We start from the raw sequence: 27,387 nt of genomic DNA, 5'->3' as shown, positions 1-27,387 counted from the left end.
CTCATGTTGAGCTGTTTGTCCACTCTGAAACCTAAATCCTTTTTCAGGATCACTGCTTTCTAGAACATAGTCCATTTGATACACATGGCCTGCATTCTTTGTTTGTATAACCTAGCATTCAGATGTATTAAAACACCCTCATTTAATGAGGATTTCCATTAATAACTAGGTTTTGAGATCTGTCACTTAGCCAGTTCTCAATCTATCCAATGTGTTCTTTATTGCTATTGTATAGAATTAATTTTTTACAGAGATATGCAACCAGAGCCATTCCTTGTGTAGGGCAAATTGGGGTAACCGCTCCGGGCCCCATGCTTTGAGGGAACATGCGGGCAGGTGAGATTGGCCATCATGGTCAGTCCCAGAAGAGGTGAATCTGTCACTTCCACACCCCCAAGGAACAGCCCTACATGCAGCACCAAGTCAAATGCCTTACAAAACTCAAAGGTAACAGCATAACATCCTTAATCAACTCAACTTGTAATCTCATGAAAAACTGAAGTCAGATTTGTTTGACAAGACAAGTTTGAATAGTGTGGTCACTGCTGTGAAGATGTGCCATACACCCTAGGGCCACTGACATTTCACTCACACCATTTCTACATTTTTTACTAGTCCAACACTTGAGTCTGTTCAGCCTGCATGTCACAACTGATATCATGTGGCTAAGATACTGCAAACAATATGACTCATGCTAGTTTCAGTCCCGGTATAAGCAGCTGCAACTCTAGTGAATTCAAGTAGAGTTTAAGAGTTTCCTCCCTCTTAAGGAGGGCTGAATTTAGTCTGTACACCCTAAGGGATGGATAAGTACATGGCTTCAAAAGCAAGTATAAAATCTGAAGCATCTGTGGATTTAAATGAAGTTTTTTGAATTATTTTTGTGCATGTGGTTTAAATAAGACTATGTGTTTCTCAAAACGCAAGAGGCCTGATTTATCGGAGGGGGGAAAAAGCAATAATTTCACCAGCATTTAAGAGATTTTTGCCTTTAGGTTAAGGCTGAGATTTCAAAGATACCTATGTGAGTTGGGTGCCCAATTCCCATTTAATTTTAATGGGATCTGCACCTCCAAATCCCTTAGGCAGCTTTGGAAATGCCAGCCTTTATCTACAACAGCCAAAATGAGTAGCATGAAAAGAGAATCCGGAGAAGTTCCATACCCCAATGTGTGTCTAGGCAGGGTACTGCTCAGGAGAGCTTGAAGAAGACGGTTTCAAAGCAAAGGGGAAAAATACTCTTCATTGATTTGAGGAATAAAGAGATGGTCTCACCTGATCACTAAATCTATGTGCAGAGCAGCAACGACGACCCCACTCCTTGGGGCCACTTAACTAAGGCCAAATTCGCTGCGTGGGGCGCCCCTTTCGAAATACTCACCACCAGTGCCCACGCATTTGGGACAGCACTCTCCTTGAGCGATGTACTCCAGCTCCCCTCTGTCACAAGAAAGGGGTGGGCAGGATTTGGGGGTGCAGTTAACCTTCCCATTGGCACAGGAGCACGCCGTGCATGCAGAGCTTGCCCATTCCGTGCCATGCTGCAATGGAAAAACAACACGGGAAATGTGTAAGCTAATTTAACAGCCAACTAGCCTGGAAATAATCCTTGCTCCTGCACCAGTGCCTAACTTCCCTCTTCTGCAAACTTCCCCAGGCTCTGTAACTCATGGCCTACACTCCAGGCTGCAGTGCACCCACTGTTCCCTGCAACATGGGGACAAAGTAGTCTCAACACGGGCATAGCAGTCATGTTGGGATCAGACCAATTGAGAGGGTCCCCCGGTGGCGTAGACGTAGCATAACCTCGGCCAAAGGACCTACATCTAATGGATGTATTCTACCTACCCACGACTGATGGGCTGCCATGTGTAGACCGGACACAACCCTGCAGCTCTTCTGTCTGTACCTGGATCCCATTAAAATGTTCAGTAGGACCTACACTCATCCAAGGACAATATCTGTCCTCATAAGCTTAAACTACTTAAAAACTACAGTGTACCTCACAACAAGCCAAATCCTGCTTCCCTTACTATCCACCGACTGCTGGATCTCCTCTCATCAGCAAGGTTTGGCCCAGTAAGGACTGTACTGCTTTTTGCAGTACACTCCAAAGCAATATACAGAATCTTCTTTCCTCAGGATCATTAACGAGCAGAAAGCCATCTTAGAAGACTCTACTAGGTACAACAGCACATGCATCACCACTCATAGAAGGCAAGGATATAAGCTGTGATATTGTTTGAAATGGGAAATGCAGAATTTTAATTTATGTGAAACACACAACATGGAAGTTGGGCATGGAAAAAACCTGCTGTCAGCTGCAGCGTAAGCTTTTCTTTCCTGGGGTGATTACTGGGGACAGTTCTGCTGGCTAGATGTTTCTAAAATAATGATGAAGACATAAAGCATTTGCCTGGCTCGTTGACAGAAAGATAATCATCTTCTCTTATGTAATCTGCTCCAGCCGTTAGGCTGTACTCTTAGACTACGAACGCTTCTTAAATATGCAGCCGGCTCTATAGTAAGGATGAGACACACAAGAGTACTGATATGAGGCTGATCTTTATTTCCCGGACTATGTGACGTGAGTCAAGCACACCAGAGATTATACCACAGTCATATGACAGCACTCAGCAGGCACCAACTCCAGCTGCTATGGTTACATCTCTCCCATTAAAAAAACAAAACAAATGAAACATAATACACAAATGAAACACAAATAAAACATAACAGGAGCCAAAAATAACTGCAAATTACTGTGGCTAATTAGTAAAACACTTCAGTAAAATGGAGGGAAGAGTCAACAACTTATCTATGGTACTTATATGACTCCTGTTACCATGGTATCTGAACACTTCGCAATGTATTTATCCTCAGAACACCCCGTGCAGTAGGGATGTGCTATTATCCCCATTGTACAGATGGGAAACTGAGGCACAGAGAAGCTAAGTGACTTGCCCAAGGTCACTCAGGAAATCTACAGCTGAGCCAGGAACTGAACCCAGATCTTCCAAATCCCAGGCTAGTGCCATAACCACTAAACCATCCTTCTTCTGAATTTGCCTTTCACAGAATTTCTGCCCGTTATTGGACATCTGTCAATAAGTACCATCTCTGAACCTCAGTTGGTTTTTTAATCACATGGGCACTTGTTCCTTCTGCTGTGGCCTGTATGACTGCCGAGGTGGATTGGCCCTCCTGGAGCCTGTGTTTGCACAGATCAGGGTTACAGAAGTGTACACCAGTCTCATGGCAGAGGTCAGTTATCTAACAATGCAAGTTTCTGATGGTAATTATAGCCTCCACTTTGAAGAAGGCAAACGTGCACAGTTCAATACTCAGTTCTTCTCCCAACAATACTATCTTGTCTCATTTAACCGCAGAGCACAGCTAAATGAATGCACCAGATTCTCTACCCTTCTGAGCCAAACAGGTCAGGATATTGTGAATTGGCGCTTTCCCTTTGCATGAACTGTAGCAAACAAACTCCCCCTATGGCCATTATCTGATGGCGAGAGAAATTATAATGGGAGAGGGGGGAACTACGATTAATGGTGCCTTTTGCTGCCTTCCACAGAGTGCTGTATTGAAAAGGCAGCCACGAGAGGACATTCCAGCATTCTTCAGTAAATACATGAAGGCCTCTCTCCATGACCTGGTTGGCAGCAGCACTCCATTTTTTCATCTTGGTTATCTGCCTGAAAGTTCATTTGAAGAGATACCTTTCATGTATGAAAGAGCCTAAAATTCCACTGACCCGGTTCCCGCGTGTCATAAGCATACGTATTGTGGAGTCTGAAGCAGCCCTAATATTGGCCAAGTAGATGAATTAAATGTTTTGCTGATATTCGCAAGGACCACGCTCAAAGAACTGGGCTTAGCTTGACTTAACTAGAGAACGACGCGCCAGCCAGGCAACATCTTCCCTAGACAGGATCCACAAAGAGTGGTTTGCTTGGGGAAAAAAATTAACCAGTTGGGTTTCAGTGTGGTGTGCAGAACTGGCATACAATGTAGAGATTCTGAGGATTTGCTGCTACATAAAAGGGCTTCTCATTACCAATGAGCCAAATCCTGTAGTCCTTATCCTCTCCTTACTTTCTCAATATTTTATATAGGGAAATCCCATTGATATTTTTGCTCGAGTAAAAACTGATAAAGTGGGTAAGGGCTTCAAAGGGTAGGTCTCCTGTCACTAACGAGGTGATTCTTTTATCACATTTATAACGGCCTGGATACACACTTTCAGAAAAAGACTGCTGATCAATCTAACTCCTGAAATGCACTTTAAAAAGTGGAGGTAATCATTACACATCCCTGCAGCTACAGAATGATATGTGGTCCCAATGTGCTGGGCTCTTCATAAACATATTTGTCAGCCATGTTCCTAAGCCACACCTCCAACGTGGTTTTGTACAATGTCTACTCGGCAGTGGCCTCAATCCTCAGTTATTCCCAGTGGGCACAGCTGGGACAGAAGAAGGCATTTCCTTCACTCTGCTTCTGGGGGTGGCCCTTGGAGAAGTTTAGAGCAGCCCCAGAGATGAAGATTGCTCCAAACACCCACCAATCCACTAGTAGCTGCAGGGGTTAGAGGTGCAGGACCAGTACACATCCACTGAGGTCTCTCATCTGGGAAAAGCTGTTTGCTTTCCAGTCCCTCAAGGGGTAAAGAAACCGGAGTGAAGGTCAGGACTGAGCACGGTGTCACCTTGGAGTGGAGGTTCTTTGCTTGACAACTGTGTCAAGTCAAGGAGATGGCTTTTGAAGCGCCTGACCAGCCATGGGCAAAAGCTGCCGCCCCTGAACTTAGGTGGACAATCGGAGAGCTAAGAAAAGGAAAATAATGTTAATGCCAATGGATACTTAACAGCACTTACCACATGGGTTTGGCCTTCATGCTGGCAAACTCCTTCAGTTCCTGAGGCGCACTCAGGGCAGCACGTATTGGGGGCTATCCACAGCACTTCCCCCTGAACAAATACAAGAGTCCTATGAGCAGTACAGGTGGTAAGGGTGACTCGAGGGGGGTTCTTGTTGCACATGGCCCTCTCAGTTTTAAAAGCAATGCTACTAATCAAGGACTTCCCTGTGAAGAGCTGTTGCATTGCTTTGGGATGCTGAATTCACTCTTATGCCCAAGATATGCATAGGAAAACACACACACACACCCCATAAAGCAGGGGTTCTCAAACTGGGGGGTCAAGACCCCTCAGGCAGTCATGAGGTTATTACATGGGGGGTCATGAGCTGTCAGCCTCCACCCCAAACCCCACTTTGCCTCCAGCATTTATAATGGCGTTAAATATATTAAAAAGTATTTTTAATTTAATGGTGGGGGTCGTACTCCGAGACTTGCTATGTGAAAGGGGTCACCAGTACAAAAGCTTGAGAACCACTGCCATAAACAATCCTTTGGAGTATGACTCATTCTTCATTAACTCCCTGACACCAGCTGTTTCCGTGACAGATAGGAAAATGATTGAGGAAAACCGACTCTCTCAACAAGGCAAAATAATTATAAATAAATAATAATAATAATAATAATAATAATAATAAAAAGATTAACCCATAAGTGATCTCAGGGAAACTTGTTTTCTTGTTTTAAAGTTTAATTTATTACTTTTTAAAAATTATCAGAAGTGGAAACATTGTCTTCCTTTCTAATTAGAGCTAGTTGGGAAAAAAAGAAAAGGAATTAACTGAGTATCGATTTCTTTTTTTGTAGTGTTTTAAATTTCCAATTTTTGTTCAAGTTCCAAAATGTGACATTTTCAAAATTTGAAAAATATTGACCATCTTTATTATATTGCCTAGTGAAATTTTATATTGCCCCTCTCAGTGTGCCCAGAGGCAGAGTGCATAGTTTGGCTGCTACACTCTGTGCAGCAGTAAGGTAACAGATGAAACCAACAGGCATGTGTGTTCACGCTATCATGTCACGGTAAGGGCAGAAGACGTTAGTAAAAAAGGTTGGCAAAAGCTCTGGAGGTGCTTTGCTTCCATTCCTGGAGCATCTCCAAGGGTTGTGCACAGCGGCTTTTGCATTTTCATTCCAGCCTTCCCAAATATGTTTTAAATATCTCAGACCCTGGCAGCATGCCGCACAGATGCCACAAAGGAATGTGATATGAGACCTTATTCTGGCAAGGATTTCACAGATGTCAACAGCATCTAAGGATACTTGGTACCTTCTGGGTGGTGCTCAGCATCCCTCATGATTAGGCCCACAGTGACAAAAAAGAGACAGACAGTTTTACTTGTACAAGCCAGAAACAAGCAAATCCCCCACCATCGCGCTCTCTCTCTCTCTCTCTCTCTCTCTCTCTCACACACACACACACACACACACAATGAAGTAACTGAGAACATGAAAAGGCAACAAAGAGGGGCCACAACTTAGGGCAGGGATCGGCAACCTTTGGCATGCGGCTTGCCACGCTAAGCACTCTGGCAGGCTGAGCCAGTTTGTTTACTTGCCACATCTGCAGGTTCGACCAATTGTGGCTTCCACTGGGTGCAGTTCACTGTCCCAGACCAACGGGGGCTGTGGGAAGCGGCACAGGCCGAGGGATGTGCTGGATGCCCCTTCCCGCAGCCCCCATTGGCCTGGGACAATGAACCGCGGCCAGTGGGAGATGCAATCGGTCAGACCTGTGAACACGGCAGGTAAGCAAACTGGCCTGGCCCGCCAGGGGGCTTAGCCTGGCAAGCCGCATGCCAAAGGTTGCCGATCCCTGCCCTAAGTTGTGGCCCCTCTTTGTTGCCTTTTCATGTTCTCAGCTACTTCAGAGAGAGAGACAGAGTGTGTGTGTGTGTGTGTGTGTGTGTGTGTGTGTGTGTGTGTGTGTGTGTGTGTGTGTGTGTGAGAGAGAGAGAGAGAGAGAGAGAGAGAGAGAGAGAGAGAGAGAGATTGCCAACCCTTGACTTACGGTTTTGCCCCAAAGTCACCTTCTTGAAAATACTGTATGGGTGTCCCCATGGGGACATATGTGATGCTTGCCCTTTTGGAAGGGCACTGTCAGTGTTTAAGACGTTGGTTTTGACGTATACAGTCCTAAATAGAATAGGACCTGCCTATTTAAGAGATTGCCTCTCTCTACGCCTGGGGGTTCTCAACCTTCTTCTTTCTGAGCCCCACCCAACCCTCCAACGTGCCATGAAAACTCCATGGCCCACCTGTGCCACAATAACTAGTTTTCTGCATATAAAAGCCAGGTCTGGTGTTAGGGGGTAGCAAGCAGGGCAACTGCCTGGAGCCCCACGCCACAGGAGCCCCCACAAAGCTACCTTGCTTATGCTTCAGCTTCAGCCCCAGGTGGCAGGGCTCAGGACCCCAGATTACAGCCTCATGTGCTGGGACTTCAGCTTTGTGCTCTGGGCCCCAGTGCGTGTAATGCTGGCCTTGCTTGGCGGCTCCCCTGAAACCTGCTCGCAGCCTCCCAGTGGGCCCCGACCCCGGGTTAAGAACCACTGCTCTATGCCATACTGTTGGAAGTAAGATCAGCAGAGGCACTCAAGCTGGAGCTCCCTCCAACAGAGACCAGCACCTGCCGCTTCCAAGAAGGCTGAAGAAATCCTGCAGCAGGCAGTTAAAGAATAAATCACTGATAGGAATAGTTCCTTCCTTACCCCTTAAATTAGTGGTTGGCTGATGCCCTGAAGCACAAGGCATGACCCCTTCCAAAAAAAGTTCCCTTAAATTAACGTAACACTGGATGTTCTCATTATCCACATAAACGTCCATTCCTTTTTGGAACCCTATTCCGCTCTTGGCCTTGATGATATCATGTGACACTGAGTTCCACCGGTTAATTATGCATTGCATGAAAAATTATTTCCTTTTATCAGTTTTAAATTTGTGGCCTTTTATTTTGCCCTTCTTCTTTTGTTATGAGAAAGGAGCAACAGAAGTGTCCAATCTACCTGCTCTCTCTCATTCATTATCTGTATGTCTCTATTATGTTTCCTTTTATTCATCTTCTCTCTAACATAAACAGAACCAATATTTTCAGTCTCCCTCTAACAAACAAATCGCATTAATGATGGAGCAAAAATTAGACCCCACCTATTCTTTCACAGTTAATAACCTATGGAACCTTGCTACCAGGAACACTAGCAAGACCTTTTTAAAGATACATGATTTTTATATTGGCAGTGTCTCTTTAAAATACAGACTTTTGTTGATATTCATCTGTTCCTGCTCTCATAATCTGGGTCCTACAGGAAAACAAACTCTGCACCCAATTAGCTAAAACCATTAATGAAGGCTCACAGGGAAACAGAGAAACGAAAAGACAATGAAAGCCCGGCAAGAACCATCAAGGCACAACAAACGAAAAGACAGACCAAAAGCACAATTCTAGCTCTGTTACTGTTTATTAGAGTGGAATGCGTTCATCTGCTGGTTCTATAGCGACCCAGTCCCTGGGCTCAGTCTAAAGGTGATTATCAGCTATGCCCAAGCTGTGGTCGAATACTGCAGCACACTGGCATCGTTTGAGATCACAATACTCTTGGCAGATCACTTGCCATATGTAGCAAGCAAACGGTGCCATTGTCAAGCATCCAGTTCCCATGTGAGACGGGAACAGATTGGTTGGACTTCAGAACACTGCCTTTTCTGTTCACAGAGGGCCAAATCCCGTTCTTATCTATGCCTGTGCAAATCTGGGCAGTCATTTACATCAGCGTAGAGTGGGTGGCAGCATTTTGCACTCCTTACAATTCCCACTGATGAAAACAGAACCGTGACAGGGCTGATGTTATGCTATAGAGGAGCCACTAATTATCAGGTGTTCTATGCAAGTTTAACCATGAGGCCCGCGGAAGAAAAGAGATGCTTTGCTTACATTGTGACTACAGGACTAAGCCCCTTCTGGTTGTCCATTCCATGCCAGCATAGATCATATATTGTGTATGTTCCAGTATAACACTTTCACAACCTGTAGTTACCCAGAGGGCGTAGGTTGAACATAGGGAGAAAAACCTAATGATTCAAATACTTCCCATCCCTTGCATAGCAAGCCAACAGGCATATTTACCTTCCGAAAGTCACACCGAGGGTTTCTGCAAACGGCAGGTTCACAGATGACAATGTCACTATGGCATCTGCACTCCTGGCAAGAATCTGGCTTCCAAACTGTGTTGTTCTGCAAACAAACATAAGCTCTGAATTAAACTCGCAACGAGTGTAACACGTGTGCAGTTATCTAATGGCTAACGGTTCAAATGAATTAAACAGCCACAGAATAGAAAGGCAAATGCTACAATGGACTCTGTCTACTTGATGCTGATTAGTAACCCCAGGCAGTAATAAGGCCAGGGCTATTCATTTCATAATTCCAAACTCGTAATGAAAAGACAAGGCCATGCACAGAAAAACAATCAATCAATTCCAACTGCAAGACAATTGATCATACATAACCTGCAATCGCCTCAAGCTGATTGCTGTACCTCTTTGAAATCTCCTGTCTTCTGTAAACAAATCTAGGCTGAGAGTTTCAAAGCTGCTTAGGGGCATCCAAATCTGCTAGGTGGCTTTGAAAACAAACAACTTTAGCTATCGCTGAGCATCCCAAACTATCTAGATATTTACACAAGCAGCAGTTTGACGTTAACTGCAGCACCATTAGCCACACCACTTGCACCTCCGTAGCTCATCAGGAGTAAAGCCTGTAGTGTTGATACAGTACATCATTAGGGGACTGCCTTCAGAGGCACTGAGCACCTGTAACTCTCACTAACGTCAAGTGGAGCTATAGGTGCTCAGCATCTCTGAAAACTAGGCCCTAAATCCATGCACAGAGTAAGAGATGAAAATCATTCCTTCTTGAATTGCCACCTATGGAAGGGGTCCAGAAAATTCAGCTCATGCCCCTCAAGAGGGAGGACTTATGGGGTCTATGGAGGAGGCGCATGGAAGGTTCTAAAGTTATAGGCATAATTTTGCAGACTTCGGGCCAAACTGATCGTTACATTTTGATGAAGCCAATTTTTCCATTACCAATTTTGCCCATGCAAAAAAACAATCCAGTCTTGTATATGAACACTGTATTGTCATGAGAAAATTGACTGCTGTGGGTTAATCACTCACTACCTGCTGTCTGGGTGCAAAAGCGGTTTCAATTCCAGAGGTTTTGCATATGCAGAAACGTGGCGAGGAAATGTTTACATGCAAATACATAGGCACACAGCATTGTGCTTACTATGTTAGAGATCACTTCTATAACCCTAAGTGAAAATGTCCTACTAATCTTCCTTTACTTTGTTCTGGCAGCAAAGAGGGGACTTAAAGTGAATGTAAATGTAATTCACCACCACTCTCTACGGCTCTCTTACATAGTCCACTTTCCACCATTCTGACAAAGTGCAAATGAGAATCAGGCTATAACTGTTTTGGAGTGGGAATAGAATCATAGAATATCAGGGCTGGAAGGGACCTCAGGAGGTCATCTAGTCCAACTCCCTGCTCAAAGCAGGACCAATCCCCAGACAGGCAGATGTTTGCCCCAGGTCCCCTCAAGGATTAAACTCACAACCCTGGGTTTAGTAGGCCAATGCTCAAACTACTTAGGTATCCCTCTCCCCTAAAAAAAAGAAGAAAGAAACCAGAAAAGGAGTCTGTAATCCACTTTTCTGAAGCAAATCCAGCAAGAAGTCATAGCTTTAGCTAAGAATTTATTCTCTTGCCACTTTAAATCAGGCCCATCACAGAACAGCATTTTTACCTTGTTTTCTATGTTCATACCCATTTAGCATGACTTCTTTTGCGGGAGAGAAGGTGGACTATGGAAGGGGGGAAAGCTGCAGCTGCTGCTAGAACTGTAACTGAAGAAAGACTGGTGTTCATTCATTGACTGGCAATAGTATTTCATTGATGGCAAACGTTATCCTTTGTATATAGTAATGCCAACATACAGCTAACAAGCACTGTGGCTTCTGTGAGTATAAAGCATTTGGAACTAGGTGGATCTTCTAATAAAGCCGATGACAGTATTAAACCTAAATACAGCAAGGGATGCACATAAACATACAGCTCCAATGCACAAGACACCAGAGAAATGATACCAGATATAAATGATACCAGATAAAGATAGTCATTTCTCCTCTGATGATATAACTGCTCCTCTGCACATACAGCTATGAGTGTAGAGTGTCAGCCTAGAATCTCACTTTTTTGTGTGATTTAATGTATAGTTACAGAATCAATTCAGGATGAGTTGTAATGGGTCAAGCTCTGCCTAACATGCATTGTGTACTGTAGATCATTCATTCCTGCTCCTTTGCAGCTGTGCTATGTCCTATGTGCTCATTTCTAGGACTCCTGGAGTCCTGACAATACACAGGGCCTCCAATATCTCTTTACTAGCAAGAGTGACGTTTCACTTCTTTGCCAAAACAGTTGGATTTATCCATTCACTTGTTCATTTTAGAACATGGGACATGCTCTTAGACGGCCCAGCAGGTGAGGGACAGACCACTCTCATAAGCCCCAGTTCTGCAAGGAGCTCTTTGCAGGGAGACACCAGGTGCCTGGGGCTCTCCTGCATGTCTGACATGCCACAATTCTGTGTATAGGTTTTATTATTTTATACCGTGTTCAGCTATGCCATTACAGCTTCATCACAGGGCAGACAGCTGGCTCCTAACTGTTTGCCTGGATTTGCTTTTCCTAAAAGCCTTAACGGTCAAATTACCCAATGGGTCTCAAGTTGGATCCTAAATTTGCTCCTGCAACTATTTTCACATATAAGTGATTTGTATTTGCAAAGTGGCAGGCAAAAAATGCAGATGAGATGTTAGAAGCTGGTTTTGAAGATGTAGCCCTAAAAACTTAGGTCAAAATGTCCAGAACTGGGTGCCTAAAAGATTAATAGTCGGGCACCTGTATCAAACTAGCCTCAGAGTCTCTGAGAAGCAAATCCCTTTGGCTGAGGTGCCCAACTATGGATTTAGAGACCTAACTTTAAGCAGACAAGTTTGAAACTTTTGACCCCAGTCTAAAAATAATTTCAGTTTTTAGCTGCAGCTATAGAAAAATAATGATACTGCTTGTACTTGATATTATATTCACACTTTCTTCCCTGGAGTGAAGTATAATGATCAGGCAAAATAATATCCAGGGGAAAGGTATTAACTTAAAGCCAAGGCAGAAGAAAAACAGAATCTTTACTATCTCGGCAGGACATTTCTATCAATGTGGAACCTGCGAAGTTTTTCTGACAATTATTACTGGTAGTTTTGCTGAGTCCTAATGACTAACACCACTTGTCAAAGTTATGTGATGTATGTCCTGTTTATGGGGCAATGTATAAGTACAGCTACTTTAATGAAAAAAATGTAAGCACCAAAAAAGTATTATTTGTATATAATTTTGCATGTAGGTAGTACTTCAATGAACTAGAGAACTCACTATGCTACAGTTCTTTTTTCATGTCCAAGGGGATTCTATTGTTATTGAAATGTAACATAATCTGGAGGATTAGTATGCGAGACCAGGAGCCAGAAATGTGTGGGTTCTATTCCCAGGTTTGGCACTCACACATCTCTGGTAAAAATTTCAAAAGCACCTAAGTCACTTTGGAACCTGATTCCCTTAAAAAGGCACCTAAGTCTCTTTTGAAAATGGGACTTAGGCATTTTTGATCATTGTATCCCTTATGTGTTACCACTCATTTGCCTATATCACTTGAGTGTAATATTCATACCTGTCTTTACACAAACCTTAAAGCTTTAGGTATGATTATTTATTAGATAAAATCAGGCCTTCCAGTAGACAAAGTAACAGCTGTAAAACCTCCATCACGTTAATCAAAGACCCTGTAGCCTAGTGGACAAAATAGCTGCAACAATGCATCAGTGTTGAACTCCAATCCTGTTATGGGTGTATTTTTCATTTAAAATTAACATCAAAGGATTTCTTTCTCCACCAATGCTACCATAATTAGTAGCAAAATTAATGAGATAATGTTTGTAAAGCTCCTTGGAGGTGCAAAGCACTGTATAAGTGCCAAGTATTACTATTGTTATGAATTAATTCTTAGTACCTTTCTAGAGCAAAAGAAAGGATCTGTAATTGAATTGAATGTTTAAAGCCCATATTAGGAGATGAACATTACAGCACATAAAGGTGATTTTTATTAATCAAAGTCACTTATAGAGTACCATAAATGCACAAATCCCTTTACACACAGCCCCTTATGGGATTATAAACCAGATCCTCACAGGCTAGTCCTCAGGTCTGTGCAGAGTCCCACCAAAGCCAATGGAGCTCTGCATGGGGGAGAGGGATGGCCCGTGTGGACCCAATTTCAGGGTCAGGACCATAATCCCATTGGCTCTGCATGGCCACAGAGGTCCATGCTAACAGTTTGGATTGAAGGATCAGCGTCACAGAGTGCAACCCACTCTCAGTCCTTCAGTGTCTACAAGCAGAGAGACAAGACAAAATAAACCGAAGGCCTAGGAGCACAGCTCAGATGCAGCAGGGTTTGGAGAGTATGGGTGAGAAGAACAGGATAAAAAAACAAATCCACAAACTGGGCTTTAAGGAGGGAGGAGAAACAGAGTACTACATAGTCACATACAGACTGTTCTAAATTTAGGAGCATCCTGTAAACTCAAGCTAGGAGTGGAAGAAAGACAAAGGATATACGAAGGCCAGAGAAGATACTTGAACCTGTTTTGCAGTCACCACAGCCAGCCACCAGTAGGTTAATTTAACCCTTTAAAAAGCTAATCCTCTCTTAGCATGACTGTTTTGAATGGATGATGCAGTTTTATGTGGCCGAACTATGCTTGTTCTAGCCTGGCTTTTTCTCTGTTCTTCAACATGAAAAAGCTGAGCCTGATATTAAGCACATAAATCCTCAGTAACATGAGATGTAGGACAGCATTCCACTGGATCACAACCTGAGCTTAATTCTGATGCACTCTGACTGTGGAGATGGGAAGCACACAACAGCTGTGCATCTCCCCCCACTCCCCTTCTATTTCATAGGACTGTATGAACATATTCAGTCCATCCATAAAATGTCAGTAGATGCTGGATCCTGTGCGATGATATACAGAACTCAAAGCAGCACACCTGTTTGGTGGCATTTCTAGAATTAGTAGGTTGGGGAGATAAGTGGCTTGGGGGATGGGAGGGATGAGGCCTGGCTGGGGCCATTATTATTAGCTCAGGATTCAAACTTGCAATTCTTCTCATCTTGTAGAAAATCTACATGATTTTTATTCACTGAAACCCATCCTTCTGACTCTCCTCCTCCCCACTTTCTACTTTCAGGAAAATTTGGTAAAATACACTTCTAGGGTTCACCAGCTTTCACAATGGAGCCCAGAGGTACAAAATATTCATCCTGATGCAAAAGGGGGGAAGCCTCTTATGTCCAGTTTTATTAATCTGGCAAACCATTCCTTTGACCTGACTGTCTTGAGAAAACCGTAGTGCACAGAACGAGCGTGAAACCATTACCTATAAATGGACAATGACACTATACAGACAATTTAGACTCAGACTTTAAACCAGAAAGGCCCCTCAGATCTAGTCAGACCTCCTGCATGACCCATCTCGTACAAAATGCACATTAATTATGCCATAATTATATCATCATAATATCACTGTGAAGAATATGGGGTGCAGTGTCCCACTGTCCTTGGGGAAAATTCCTTCCTGACCCCAAATATGGCAATCAGTTAAGACCCTGAGCACGTGGGCAAGACCCACCACCCAGACACCAGGAAAGAATTCTCTGTAGTAATTCAGAGCCCTCCCCATCTACTGCCCCATCACCTTTGGAGATATTTGCTACTAGCAGTCACGGATCGGCTACACGCCATTGTAGGCAGTCTCATCATACCATCCGCTCCATAAACTTATCAAGCTCCGTCTTGAAGCCAGTTAGGTTTATTTGCCCCCACTGCTCCCCTTGGAAAGCTGTACCAGAACTTCATTCCTCTGATGGTTAGAAACCTTCTCCTAATTTCAAGCCTAAACTTGTTGATGGCCAGTTTATATCCATTTGTTCTTGTGTCAACATTTTACTCAACAAAAAACTCCTTCCCTGCCCTAGTGTTTATTTCTCTGATGGATTTATAGAAAGCAATCATATCCCCCCCTTCAGCCTTCATTTGATTAGGCTAAACAAACCCAGCTCTTTGAATCTCCCTTCCAAAGGTAGGTTTTCCATTACTCGGGCCATCCTAGTAGCCCTTCTCTGCATTAGTTCCAATTTGATTCCTCTTTCCTAAACATGGGAGACCAAAATTGCACACAGTATTCCAGATGAAGTCTCAACAGTACCTTGTACAATGGTACTAACACTTCCCTATCTCTACTAAAAATTCCTCACCTGATGCATCCTAGGATCACAATAGCCTTTTCACGACCACATCATATTAACTACTCACAGTTTTCCTGTGATAAAATCAGTCCACCTAGGCCTGTCTTCTCCTCTGTCACTTCCAACTGATAAGTCCCCAGCTTATAGCAGAAACTCTTGTTGCTAATTCCTATGTGCATGACTTTGTATTTTGTTCTATTAAATTTCATCCCATTTCTATTACTCCGGTTTTCAAGTATTGTATAATATTCCGGTCCTCTTCTGTACTGGCAATACCTCCCAACTTCGGGTAATCTACAAATTTTATTAGCACACTCCCACTTTTTGTGCCAAGCTCATTAACAAAAAATTTACCAATTGATGTGGCAAGTGTTATTATGTACAAGCTCTATGAATGGTTATGGCACACGTGCAGAGGACTCAGCCACACATGAACAGCTTAGTAAAATATATCCTTGTATGTCCAAGTGCACTCAGATCGATTCCTTTGTCCAAAAATTGAGCAAAGCTAAATCTGCCAGAATGTTTGCAAGCAAAATTGGATTTCAAAGGTTATGGAATTGCAGACAGCTACTATACACTGGACCATCACTTGAAAAACCTTTGCAGACTTGAAACTGGCTATAAAGTTGACTTAACCTGGTGCATAAATTAGACTTGAAGGACCAGGGAAAGCCTGCAGAGCAGTGCCAGACTGCACACTCTACAAGAACACATTGGCCTTCTTTGGACTATTCATTCGTATTTCAGAAGAAACCATTCAAGTCCCAGTGTGGATATACCAAAAGATGAAACAATAGTCCCAACAGGACAGATAACTTCAAATGAATCTGTCGCACTGTAGAAAGCAGGCAATGGCAGGACAAAAGCCTGAATGTCTACTGAATTTAGCCAAGGCAGAATGACCAAGATAGGCTAAGTCTTTTATCCCATCTCTAAAGAAAAACACCAGGGCATTAAAATCACTGCGGCTGCAGCCAACTGAGTGGGCTCAAACGGAAAATACCTTTCTGCACGAGCCGTTTGTTGATGCACCTCCAACATATCGTACGGTTTGAAGAGTGACAAAGAAAGCAGGGGATGACAAACAGCAGGATTATTTCTGCAGACCACCTTAACCTTAACCTATATGGAGGTATATTTTCAAAGTGCTAAGCAAGGAGTTATGTGTCCGAAATCCCATTATCACTAATGGGAATCCAAGCACACAGGTCTGTGAAAATACAGCACTTTATATCCATACCTTTAATCTGAGCTCCCTATGTAGCAGGATAAATTGGGTCACTTGGTTTTTTACAAGTAAAAAAAAAAATGCCCTGCAAGAATCTTGCAGAAACTCTTCATTACTGAATGAAAAAGATTGGGAGGCCTGCAGAAAATGGGCTTTCACGGGCCACCTTAGTGCACTCCAGTATTGTTTCCATAGCCCTCTGATCATCAGTAGCTGTCAAGATTTAACTAGGTTATAATTTTATGGCCAAAAAAATTGAAATAAATGGCAGCAAAAGGTATGTAACAGCTTGGTATATTACTTGAATATATAGTCAGTGTTGCCATCTACTATAAATGAGTATATTAATTGGTCTTGGCGTCAGCAGACTATTGGCTCCAAAACAAAATTATCCTTAAAAAAAAAAAATCCCTAACTTAGAATGATGGCCTGCTCTTTTTCTGATGGAGAAAGGTGTCTTGGCACTTCCCTGATGGTCACACTATAACTGATATCTACTCCCTGACATGCACATTGGAAGGCCACAAATCTACCAAGTTGTATGGTGCCAGGCATTAATGCTAAACGGTATTAGAGAATAACACAGCAATACTACAGGCTTAAAGACCCCTTCTGAGCTTTTAACTAAGTGTCTTATTTCCCCTGATGAGTCATAGGGATGTGTGACATGTGCCTCAGGTGGCTGTGTTCATAGAGAATCACAGAATCTCAGGGTTGGAAGGGACCTCAGGAGGTCATCTAGTCCAACCCCCTGCTCAAAACAAGACCAATCCCCAGACAGATTTTTGCCCCTGATCCCTAAATGGCCCCTCAAGGATTGAATTCACAAACCTGGGTTTAAGCAGGCCAATGCTCAAACCACTGAGCTATCCCCCCCAAAGCAGTTGTGCACTGATCCAGACTCCCAGAAGTATCACTGGCCTAAAGCTACCTGAACCCCCACATTACATGGCCTGAAGTCTCAGAGGTGCTGCTCCCTGAAAAACACAGTCTATTCTGTGTCCCTTCTTTACCCATCACCCTACTGGGGCTGTGCAGGATCAGGAATTAAGTCCAACAGGTACAGGAAATCCTTGTCTGTCTCCAATGAGGAAGCAGGGATAGGTTCAAGGAGGGTTTTCTGTCTATGTACATAGAAAGGCAGTTGGGCAGAAGGAGATGAATGCCCCCCTCAAACTCTAAACAATGATCAGTCAGGAGTTTCTGCATTTACCTGAGAAGAGATGGGAGCGTCTATCAGCCCCCAACTCCTTCACAGCTGCTGTAATTCCCACCCCTTTCTGATCGTATAACTATATACGTGTCATCCTCAGTCCCGGCTACGCGACTGGAACGTTACTAAGTGAGAAAATACAGGCCCCTCTCTCTGTCTCCCTCTTCTGGTCACTGAGCATTCTAAATGCCCTGAAGTGAAAGCTGATATTTATATCACAGGCTGGGAGCTGCTTATCTTGCCAGAGTTACTACCAGTCCCTTGTGTGACTAGCCCCAAGTCACAGAGGGGGAGATTTTCAAAAGCATCTAAGTGAGTTAGAAGCACAAGTCCCATTGAAAGTCAGCTCCAAGTCATCCAGCAAGTAATCTTATTATATATGACTAAATAGTGAAGGGGCACAGGGCACGTAGCAGTGCTGTACTCTGATACAACACAAACAATTAAGTTTGGGATGCGGAGACACCATGAGGGCAAGGCAGGAAAGTCTGTGGTTTTGTCTTCTGCATAAAAGCGTGGGGGGGGTTGGTTTTTTTTTTTTGGTTTTTTTTAACTGAGAGAACAAATGTTCCATAATTATCTGGCCATAAAATCCCACGTGGAGACAGGACTCCTGCAACGTTTACCAAGAGGTAACTAGGTGAGGTCAGCACTCTACCCCTACACAGAGTCAACCTCACCTATCTTACCGTGCAGTAAAATTAAGGTGCCTTGTCTCCATGATGTTTTCACAGTGAGACAGCTAATGCTTCTTAGTTAGCCTACAGTAAAAAACACTTAGTCAACAGAGAAGACCTGTATGATTTGTTCATCATTTGGGAAAGAGGGATATTTACATACCAACTGGCCATTCTCAGCAAGGAAGAAGACGTTGTGTGAGGAAGATGGAAAATTGTGTGAGAGACACTGATTATTGACTCGAGGAGAGAAATGTCTATATCATAATGAATCAAAATGTTTCAACGGAAAAAAATTAAATATTGGTTGGTCCAGAAGTCACCAGGAGAGAAGAACTTCGCACTTCAAAGAAAATAATGGATAGGACACTGCAAATGTGTGTGGGGGAAGGTTTTCTGATAATGTGGAATTGGAGCTCTGAGACACTGGCATGCAAAGAGAGAAGGACTCTGAAAAGTTGAACCAAAAGAGGGGCTAATATTTTCAGCCAGCCTATGGACATAAACAGACATCTTCTGCTCTACAGTGTAGTATAAAGGAATAGGAAAGTGTCTCTTTGAACTGTCGATGAACCTTCTAGAGGTGCTCCCTGTGGTCTATGCTTTAGAAGCAGCTGGAAACCAGTCAGAGAAGCAGTTTATATGAAGCTAGGCCTTCCATGTTTGGGTATAAATTAGCAAACGTTTATTTGGGACCCAACTGTGCCAGTTTGATTTCTTCATACTGATCTCGTTGTGTAAAAAGGAAAAGAGACATATGTCTAAATCCCTCAGACAGCTTTGGAAATCCCAACTAGGGTCTCTAAAGGGTGAACATTTTGGTTTCTGAATTACCTCTACTGCAACTAAAAAGACTTGAGGTCTACTTTGCCAAGACCAAATGCAGACTTAGGTCTAAGTATATTTTGTATCATTTAACTTCGGTTTAATTTAATTTTTCTCTCAGTTTTACAACTAGCTTAGTTTTGGACTTAGGCTGCTGTTGGGAAATTCACTGTGATCTGTTCTCAGCCAGGAAGAACGTGAACTGCTGATGTCTGTCAACATTTAAACGTGGGACACACGGGTAAAGGGGGGGGGAACTGCCCATTCCCAAAAGGTGTTGCCACAAATGCTCGATGAATTCAGTAAGGCCAAGTCTACACTACCCGCTGGATTAGTGGGTAGTAATTGATCTATCAGGGATCGATTTATCATGTCTTGTCTAGATCCCTGAATCAACGCTCGTACTCCACCTTGGCAGAAGTAGTAAGCAGAGTCGACGGGGGAGCCGTGGCGGTCGACTTGCTGCTGTGAGGATGGCCAGGCAAGCTGAACTAAGATACTTCGACTTCAGCTACACAAATAGCGTAGCTGAAGTTGCGTATCTTAGATTGACCCCACTCCTTCCCACCCCTCAGTGTAGACCAGCCCGAAGACTCGTAGCGAAAGAGTAGTAAGCACTACAAACAAAAGCAATAGGAAACTGTCGGTAATCCCTGGATAAAGGGAGCTACCCATAAAGTACTATAGGAGCAGAATTATTACCCATCACATACCATGTCTATCAACAGAACAAATCTGTTGGCCCAGATAAGTGTAGAAAGATGATTGCCCCAAATGGTTAATCTAGAGACATGAAATAGTGCATAATGTAACAGCTAATCTATTAAATGTCCATCGAAAAAGGAAATTGGTGCCCAAGGGAAATAATGAGGTGATACCATCTTATAGTAGGTTAATATTCGCACTCTCTGAGAACATGTGAACCATACTGACTGCCTTCAGCAATGCATTTTTTCTTGTTAATATTTGATTTAGGGACTACATTTGTCCAGCCATTATCTGCATTATCAGCACATTCTGCTGTCTTGAAAGCTTCCAGAGCAACATCACTCACAAACATTTCACCTTGAAATATGCCAGAACCTTTTTCTCCCCTCTCTCTGTCTGCTTTTGAAAAATGTGCAATTTCTAAGGTAGTGAATCGTATTTTAAAGATGAGCCCTCCCATTGTAATTTCAATTTGTGGCTATCAGTGAGATTTTTTTAACTGCATGCATGAAAGAAAGAAAGGGTCCCCTGCCTTTTCCCTAGATATGTTGTATATAATCTCCTCCAATGTACATATAGCAAGGAGAGAAACAATTCCAAAGACATGTCTTTTGCACCTGGGACAGTGATCCATTTGGAGTGCTGTACAACAGCTCTCGCAGCATAGAGGGAAGAAGCTGAGTGAAACAACATGATCCCTACTGCTCACTTGGATACACAGCCACCAAAAATGATGCTCAATTTTTACAGTGACAAGAAAATGCATCTTGTCACTGTAAGTGAGGGGAAGCAATGCTGTGCATTATCTCCTAGCCCAAAGAAAGAATTCTTTCCATGATGTAAACGTTTCCTTGGCAGTTCTGGTGTTTTAATCTCCTTCTGTAAATCTATGCTTGCTGCTGCCTATGAAATTAAAGGCAGTTTTGCCACCGACTGTAATGTAATCCAGAACAGGCTCCAGTGGGTGATTTTTAATGCAGATTTTATCCTCTCTAGTCTGCAACTCTTTCCTTAATCTTTGCTGATTATTCAGTTTTGATTAAATTTCGCCGGCGCCCTCATGCTTTTGCTTCGTATCAGCACATTTAAATATTGTGGCAAATGTCAAGACTAAAGATCTGTGCACAAGGATCTGAAGGGTAGGATGCAATAATAGGGGAACTGACGGAGTCTGCCTTTGTCAGCTGAGGTGAATGAAAGAATGAATAAGATTTCACTTTCAATTTTACTGCGTGCTGTTCCCTTAACAGAAACTCTGTGAGTTCTAACACAATCTTTGCTGCCGTCTCCTGCGACACAGCACTTGCCACACCTCTGCAACAGGGAAGCTGACCTACTGCCACCATCAGGGAAATTGCAAACTGATAAAATGCCAGTGGTACTCTGTTATTTCTCTGTAAATTTCAATGTTTAACTATCAAAGTGGCATATCTGCAAAGTACAAATATTTGAATACCTGCTAAAAACCCAGAGTGTGGTCATGATGCGAGGCGATGGCTGGGGCCAGCTTAGCTAACCAAAGGGAACAGTTTAATGGGTGGGGCAGCAGATTTGAATAGCAAGACTAACCAGAACCACAGGTCTGAAACCCTACAGGAATGAGTCCGCCCTTCAGCCTTTTCAGGTATATAAGCAGGTCTATACAGTCTGCTGCATGCAGTATGCTCGGGAGGAGACTTGAACTATGGCTATTCTGTGAAGGATGAAGATCCTATGGCTCCAAAGGACAGGAGTCATGCAAATTCTTAACACTGCCATCAGTCTGCCTCACCTTCAGTACCTTCCTATAGGAGAGAGAGGCTCCATTCCTATTCCTGAACCGGGATGTTGAACACCAAAACGGGTGGCAGCTGTTTCATGATGTGGCCACAAAAGAACTGGACCAATAACACCAGTTCACTCCAAACAAGCTACAAAACCGCCATCAGGTAGCATTCAACTTTCAGGCACTATTGCCTGATGCTGGAGCTGAATTAGTGAAAGGCTCCAGCTAGATCCACTGGCACTAACCATGTCAGGAGAAACAAATCTTTAGACACTGAGGCTCTGAATGTCCAATTATGGATCCCAATCCAAAATTCTGGTACTGAGACTCATCTTTAGCCAACAGCAAATACACACATGGGGTAACGTCTTTGAGGTACTGAGCACATTTACCAGGATCAGTTTCTAAAAGTGACAGATGTTCTTCACTGACGATACTGCTGACAATGCCAACGCAGAATTTGTGCCCTGTCACGAGCTCAGAAGCGATGGAAGAATGAGATAGGAGGAGGGCAAATATGACTTAGAAGAAGTGTGAATTGTAACTAGCGCTGTGCGTAATTTTCACCTGGCTTCAGGTGTCGTGGCAAAACAAAACACAGTTCAGCAAAATCTTTTGGTGAATTTCCTTTACCAAATTTGAGTTTTGCAGCGTGTTGCAAGGCTGCCTAATGAAATGTTTGAGTCAGACTGGCTAGCTGCCATACAGAACCATTTTATATCAATAAATGACAATATTCAATGGCATATGAATCATTGATTCATACATACTGGTGCTGGAAGAAACCATTTAGTTCATTCAGACACAATCACTAAGTAACAGTCCACTGAAGGGAGAATTCTATTTATTTAAAATAGAAATGCTCTAATTTTATCCAAAGGGTATTTTCTAAATGCATAAAATGTAATGCTTGGCAGATTCTTTGCTACAGTCGTTCTATTAACCACCCTTCCAAACTTTATAGCATCAGAGGGATGAATAATTCAGACACGTTCTAAAAAATAAAATCTGCACTTAACTCATCTCCCCAATTTGCTTCCCTTCGTGGAATTTTTCTTCTCTAAAAAAGGCAATTTTACGCAACTTGACTTTTGAAAAACAGAAGCAAGATGAGAGCCAAAGATCAGTGTGTGTCCACATCAATGGCTAGATGCTAGACCATGAACAGGGATTCTTGTCACAGACTCAATCGGGGTAAAAGCAAGTAAAGGATTTATAAAGCAAGTGCATCACAGTGACTAGGACAGTCAGACAGAGCATCTACCTAAGCTTTTGAAAACAGACCAAATGGTTGCTAAATCTTACATCTTAAAAAGAGTTTAATTTCAAATTACTTTATTTCTCTAGTGTATTGTTATCAGGCACTCTTTCTATGAAATGTTTAACATGGGACACACACACAGACACCTCCAAGGCTTGGATGGAGGAGGACACTGATCTTTCCCTCCATCCCCAGACATTACAAGGAAGAGGTGACTATTACCTAATGTAACACCTGAAAAATTGCATTTATTAAACTCCTGCTGGAGCCATTTTAATTTTGTCTCCTAAACAGGCTTAAATGAATCTTAGCTAACATCTTTTTCAAAATGTATCTTTTGGGTACATAAAGCTTCAGACATAAATGTCTACACACATTTTGAGTCAAGAGACTGACAGAGTTTTCAGCACATCACTTTCAGTGTTGCTGTTGATATCTGCCTGTTTTCATATCACTCACTGACTGGTGTCAGTTAATACTTGCCACGCTACTTCATGCCCCGCTAGGAATAATTGCTTGCCCATTACAAATTTAATAACGATCCTGTAACATGGTACGGCTCTCCTTTGTAATTGTCTTCTTTCATTTATTTTGAAGGAAACATGAAACAGATTAACTGCTCTAGATCTGGGGATTTTTAATTCGTTGTTCCCTCTCGGAGGAGGGAGAATTTTACAAGAAGGGTCATTTGGCTCAAGTGGTTTTAGAACCAATTCACAATGCTTCAGAGGAAGATCGAGGCAGTGTTCTGAAGAGGTCTTCAATTCCCCAGGCTCATATCTACTGCGGAGCTAGCTGGGAATAACCATACACTTGACAGCTCTCACAAACCCATGCCGGTGGGTCATATAGTAATCAACATCGCCCCAGGAACGCAGGGGGGGGGGACGCTTCTCTAGTGGGATTATTTATTTAGTCAAATGCATTCACTGCCCCTACCCAGTGCTGTAAGAGGCAAATCATTCTCCTCTCTCTAAAACCCTAAGTTGGGGCTCCCTGGCAGTGAAGCCAGAGCACCCTTGAACAATGGGAAGGATACACGAAGTGCTGTGGCAGCTTCCTGCACAGGAAGCAGGTTGGGAAGGACAGAGATAGAGCTAATGGATGCATTTCCTCTTCATCTCCACCCCCTTCCCATCCCCTTGCTCAGAGAGAGGAGTACTGGGGAGCAGTTCCTGCTCTCCCTCTCCAACCTGGAGTCGCAATCAGAGAGGGACGTATGGGGAAAGGAAGGACAATTCTGCCTCATTCCCTTCTACAGCCAACTCTGGGCTGGGACAATCTAGGCCATGAAGGAGCCACTACTGACACACATTAATTTTCATATTTTGAGTTGCTCACTTACTAGTAGTGTCTTATCACAACATAACCTCCAGGAGTGGTGAGAGATACGATCAGGCAGGTAAACACTCTGAGCAACGGCAGATGATAATGGGTTGAAAAAGATTTCAGCAGGCGGATGCTTCATGGACGTCTCTGCCAGGCACTTGAATGACAAATGTAATGTCAGGTGCCATAACAAGTCTGGATTTATCTCCTTGCCGCATGGATCACTGTCAGCACTGCACAAGTTTTCTCATGCCCAAAGTAACACAGGTGAGGGAGTGTAGAAACCTCACCCCAATGCACATTAAAAGTTTCTCTCGGTTTCTTTTTTCCTTTCTTAAACATGAATGAGGAAGAGAGATGGGTAGGGAAAAACTGGGTTATACAGCTGATCAGTTTTACACTGACAATGCACAGAAAGCAAGCACTAACACTGGGTGAGAAGGTGTATGTTTGTTTGCTCCCAGACACGCTCTCAGAGGTGGGCAGTCCTACAGTCTGAACTGGTGACCTCCGCTAACATGGGAAGGGGCTATATTGAGGACCTGCACACCATTGTATTGTGCTTATAAAAAGGTTACTCACACAAGAGCCTCAGCAGATACACATACGAACACAGGAACCGTGAGACTGGATCAGACCCAAGGTCCATCTACTCTAGTATCCTGTCTGTCAGAATGGCCAATACTACATGCTTCAGAGGTAGATGAAAGAACCCTACAGCAGTCAGAGGTAGGGCCATCTGCCCCTTCCACATAGCAATCAGGCTCATCTCTAATCATTGAAGATTGGAATAAAACCTGAGACCCAAAATTTCATCTCTCTTCCAAAATTAAACTTTTGTGCTAATTATAACTCCAGGTATTCTTTTTATTCATAGAAAAAGTGTCCCATCCCTTTTAGACACTTGTTACGTTCTGAGCCTTAACGACTTCCAAACTGGCAACAAATTCCAAACGGTGATAAATTGACCTCATTGGAATAACGCTGATTTACAACAGCTGGGGATCTAGCGCTATAGTTTGAAGTAGTTTAAGTAACGGTGTTTTTTAAGGCATATAATATAACCTGGTGTAACGAGGCCTTCGCATGCCCGTGCAACAAATCAGCCAGAGACCACTTCTGAGTGCAGTCACCCGTGCTTTTTATTTTCAGTGTCAGCTCCCACCACCTTCTGTTTACAGTCTGCTCCAAACCAGGCACCTGGGGGACAGCTAGCTTCCCCAGCCAGCGGGGACGCACAGCCTGGGGCTCCTCCCTCTCCTTTCTCTCCCCCACCCCCTTCACTTCCTTCCTGCCAGCTTTATATAGTCCCAGCTAATGAAGCCCGCAGGTGCTTCTCTTCTAGCAATTAGGCGTGGCATACTCAGCCTGCCCCAATTAACACCTCTTAATTGGAGCTGGGCTAACAGGGGACTGGCTCAGAACCTCCTAGCCAGCACCCTGTTACACATGGCGAACAGAGAAACCCCCTTCAAAACAGGTAGGGCACAATTACTACTCTTACTAGTCTGAGCTGCACTAGAAAGGGGAGGCGGTGCCCCCCATACAGCCATGTTTTGGAGTACACCACCACTGAAAGGCAGAATGGGCTAGAACCTTGCTTTGCCATCTGAGTAACGCTGCTTCAATGGCACAAAGCAGCCTGAAATCCGGCACAGCTGGCTACCTGAGATGAACATAGTTTCAGTACAACGCATTTCTAATGGAAAAGCAGGCTAATCCCCGGCTATTTTGGACCTATCACTCTCAGTGCATTGCTGGTGAAGCCAAAAGAAAGATCCATTGCACTGCAAGACCAAATAGGTTGCTTCAACAACTAGATTCTCATTACAAGCCTTCTCCCATTGCACTCAGTTATCCTTCTGATGGTTTCACGGGGCATAAGTTACTGTCAAAAACTGCCTCCCCTTCTCTTCCTCTGAAACAATTAAAAATAAACCTCTAGGGTCAGATTCTGATACCACTACTCATGTCGAGTAATACTTTACTCCACAAGGGGCCCCATTCAATCCACCACCGAGGAAGGTATATTCAGCATGAGTAAAGGAATCCAAATCAGGCCCTGGGTGCTTTCGTTATTTTCAAGTGTTACTTATAATTTTCCTTTGTTATTTAATCAAAAATACACTTATACTTTGGAACCAATCAGATATTTATAATGGGAAGATTTGTTAGAAAACATTCAGCTATACTCACTTATTTCACAACCTCCTTATCTGCTGTATTAAAAATAAATTGAACCATTTCCGATTCGAGAGGGAGGGAGAGGGAGAGAGAAGTAGCACCTAAAGATTACAACAAGGTTGGACTCCATTGTGCCTAGGTGCTGTACAAGTACATAATAAGTAACAGTGCCTGACTTGCACAGAAATTATTGTATATCCCTTTCTAACAGCCCTGGGTCAATTAGCTATGGCACTCAGAGGTGTGAAAAATTCATATATAGAATATACCTATCTCATAGAACTGGAAGGGACCCTGAAAGGTCACCAAGTCCAGCCCCTTCCTTCACTAGCAGGACCAAGCACTGATTTTTGCCCCAGATCTCTAAGTGGCCCCCTCAAGGACTGAACTCACAACCCTGGGTTTAGCAGGCCCATGCTCAAACCACTGAAATATCCCTCAGAGAGCGAGAGCAAGAGCGTGCGCGCATGTGTGTGTGGTTTTAGGTTTTTGTTTTGTTTTGTTTTGTTTTTACAGCAGCAGCACTACTGTAATGCAAATAAAATAAAAATACCATTCAGGCATACAACAGGGAGCACTTCCTGTTTCATCACTTGGGTTGTCAAGCTTGATTTTTACCAGCTCCTCCATGGGCGAGAAAAGCAGCCATAGTCATTCAAATATCCATCCTTTAACGAACTCCCAATACAGATGATACGAGGAAAATCCAGATGCACTGCAAACAATTATGTAATTGTAATGATTTCAGCAACATTGAATTTTCTTTATAACGTAACTATTGTTAATGCCCAGGGATGCTGTATATAATTGTAGTAGGATAGAGGGAATCATTATGAGCCCACTG

The 27,387-nt window shown here is 43.2% G+C and overlaps 1 protein-coding gene across 1 annotated transcript in view; it reads right to left on the bottom strand.

The window, feature by feature from the left end:
• Positions 1–27,387, bottom strand: part of FRAS1 (Fraser extracellular matrix complex subunit 1) — a 319,392-nt gene that overhangs the window by 185,563 nt on the left and 106,442 nt on the right. The window contains exons 4-6 of the mRNA XM_050945248.1: positions 9,048–9,155; positions 4,884–4,976; positions 1,382–1,541 (exon numbers count right to left, since the gene is read on the bottom strand). Of these exons, the coding sequence (XP_050801205.1) occupies positions 1,382–1,541; positions 4,884–4,976; positions 9,048–9,155 (361 nt within the window). The remainder of the gene's footprint in view (positions 1–1,381; positions 1,542–4,883; positions 4,977–9,047; positions 9,156–27,387) is intronic.

Source organism: Gopherus flavomarginatus, chromosome 3 (genome assembly GCF_025201925.1).
Source record: "Gopherus flavomarginatus isolate rGopFla2 chromosome 3, rGopFla2.mat.asm, whole genome shotgun sequence".
Taxonomy (NCBI): Eukaryota; Metazoa; Chordata; order Testudines; family Testudinidae; genus Gopherus; species Gopherus flavomarginatus.
Note: the sequence above shows the minus strand (reverse complement) of the source record. Positions and strands in the feature narration are given on the sequence as shown.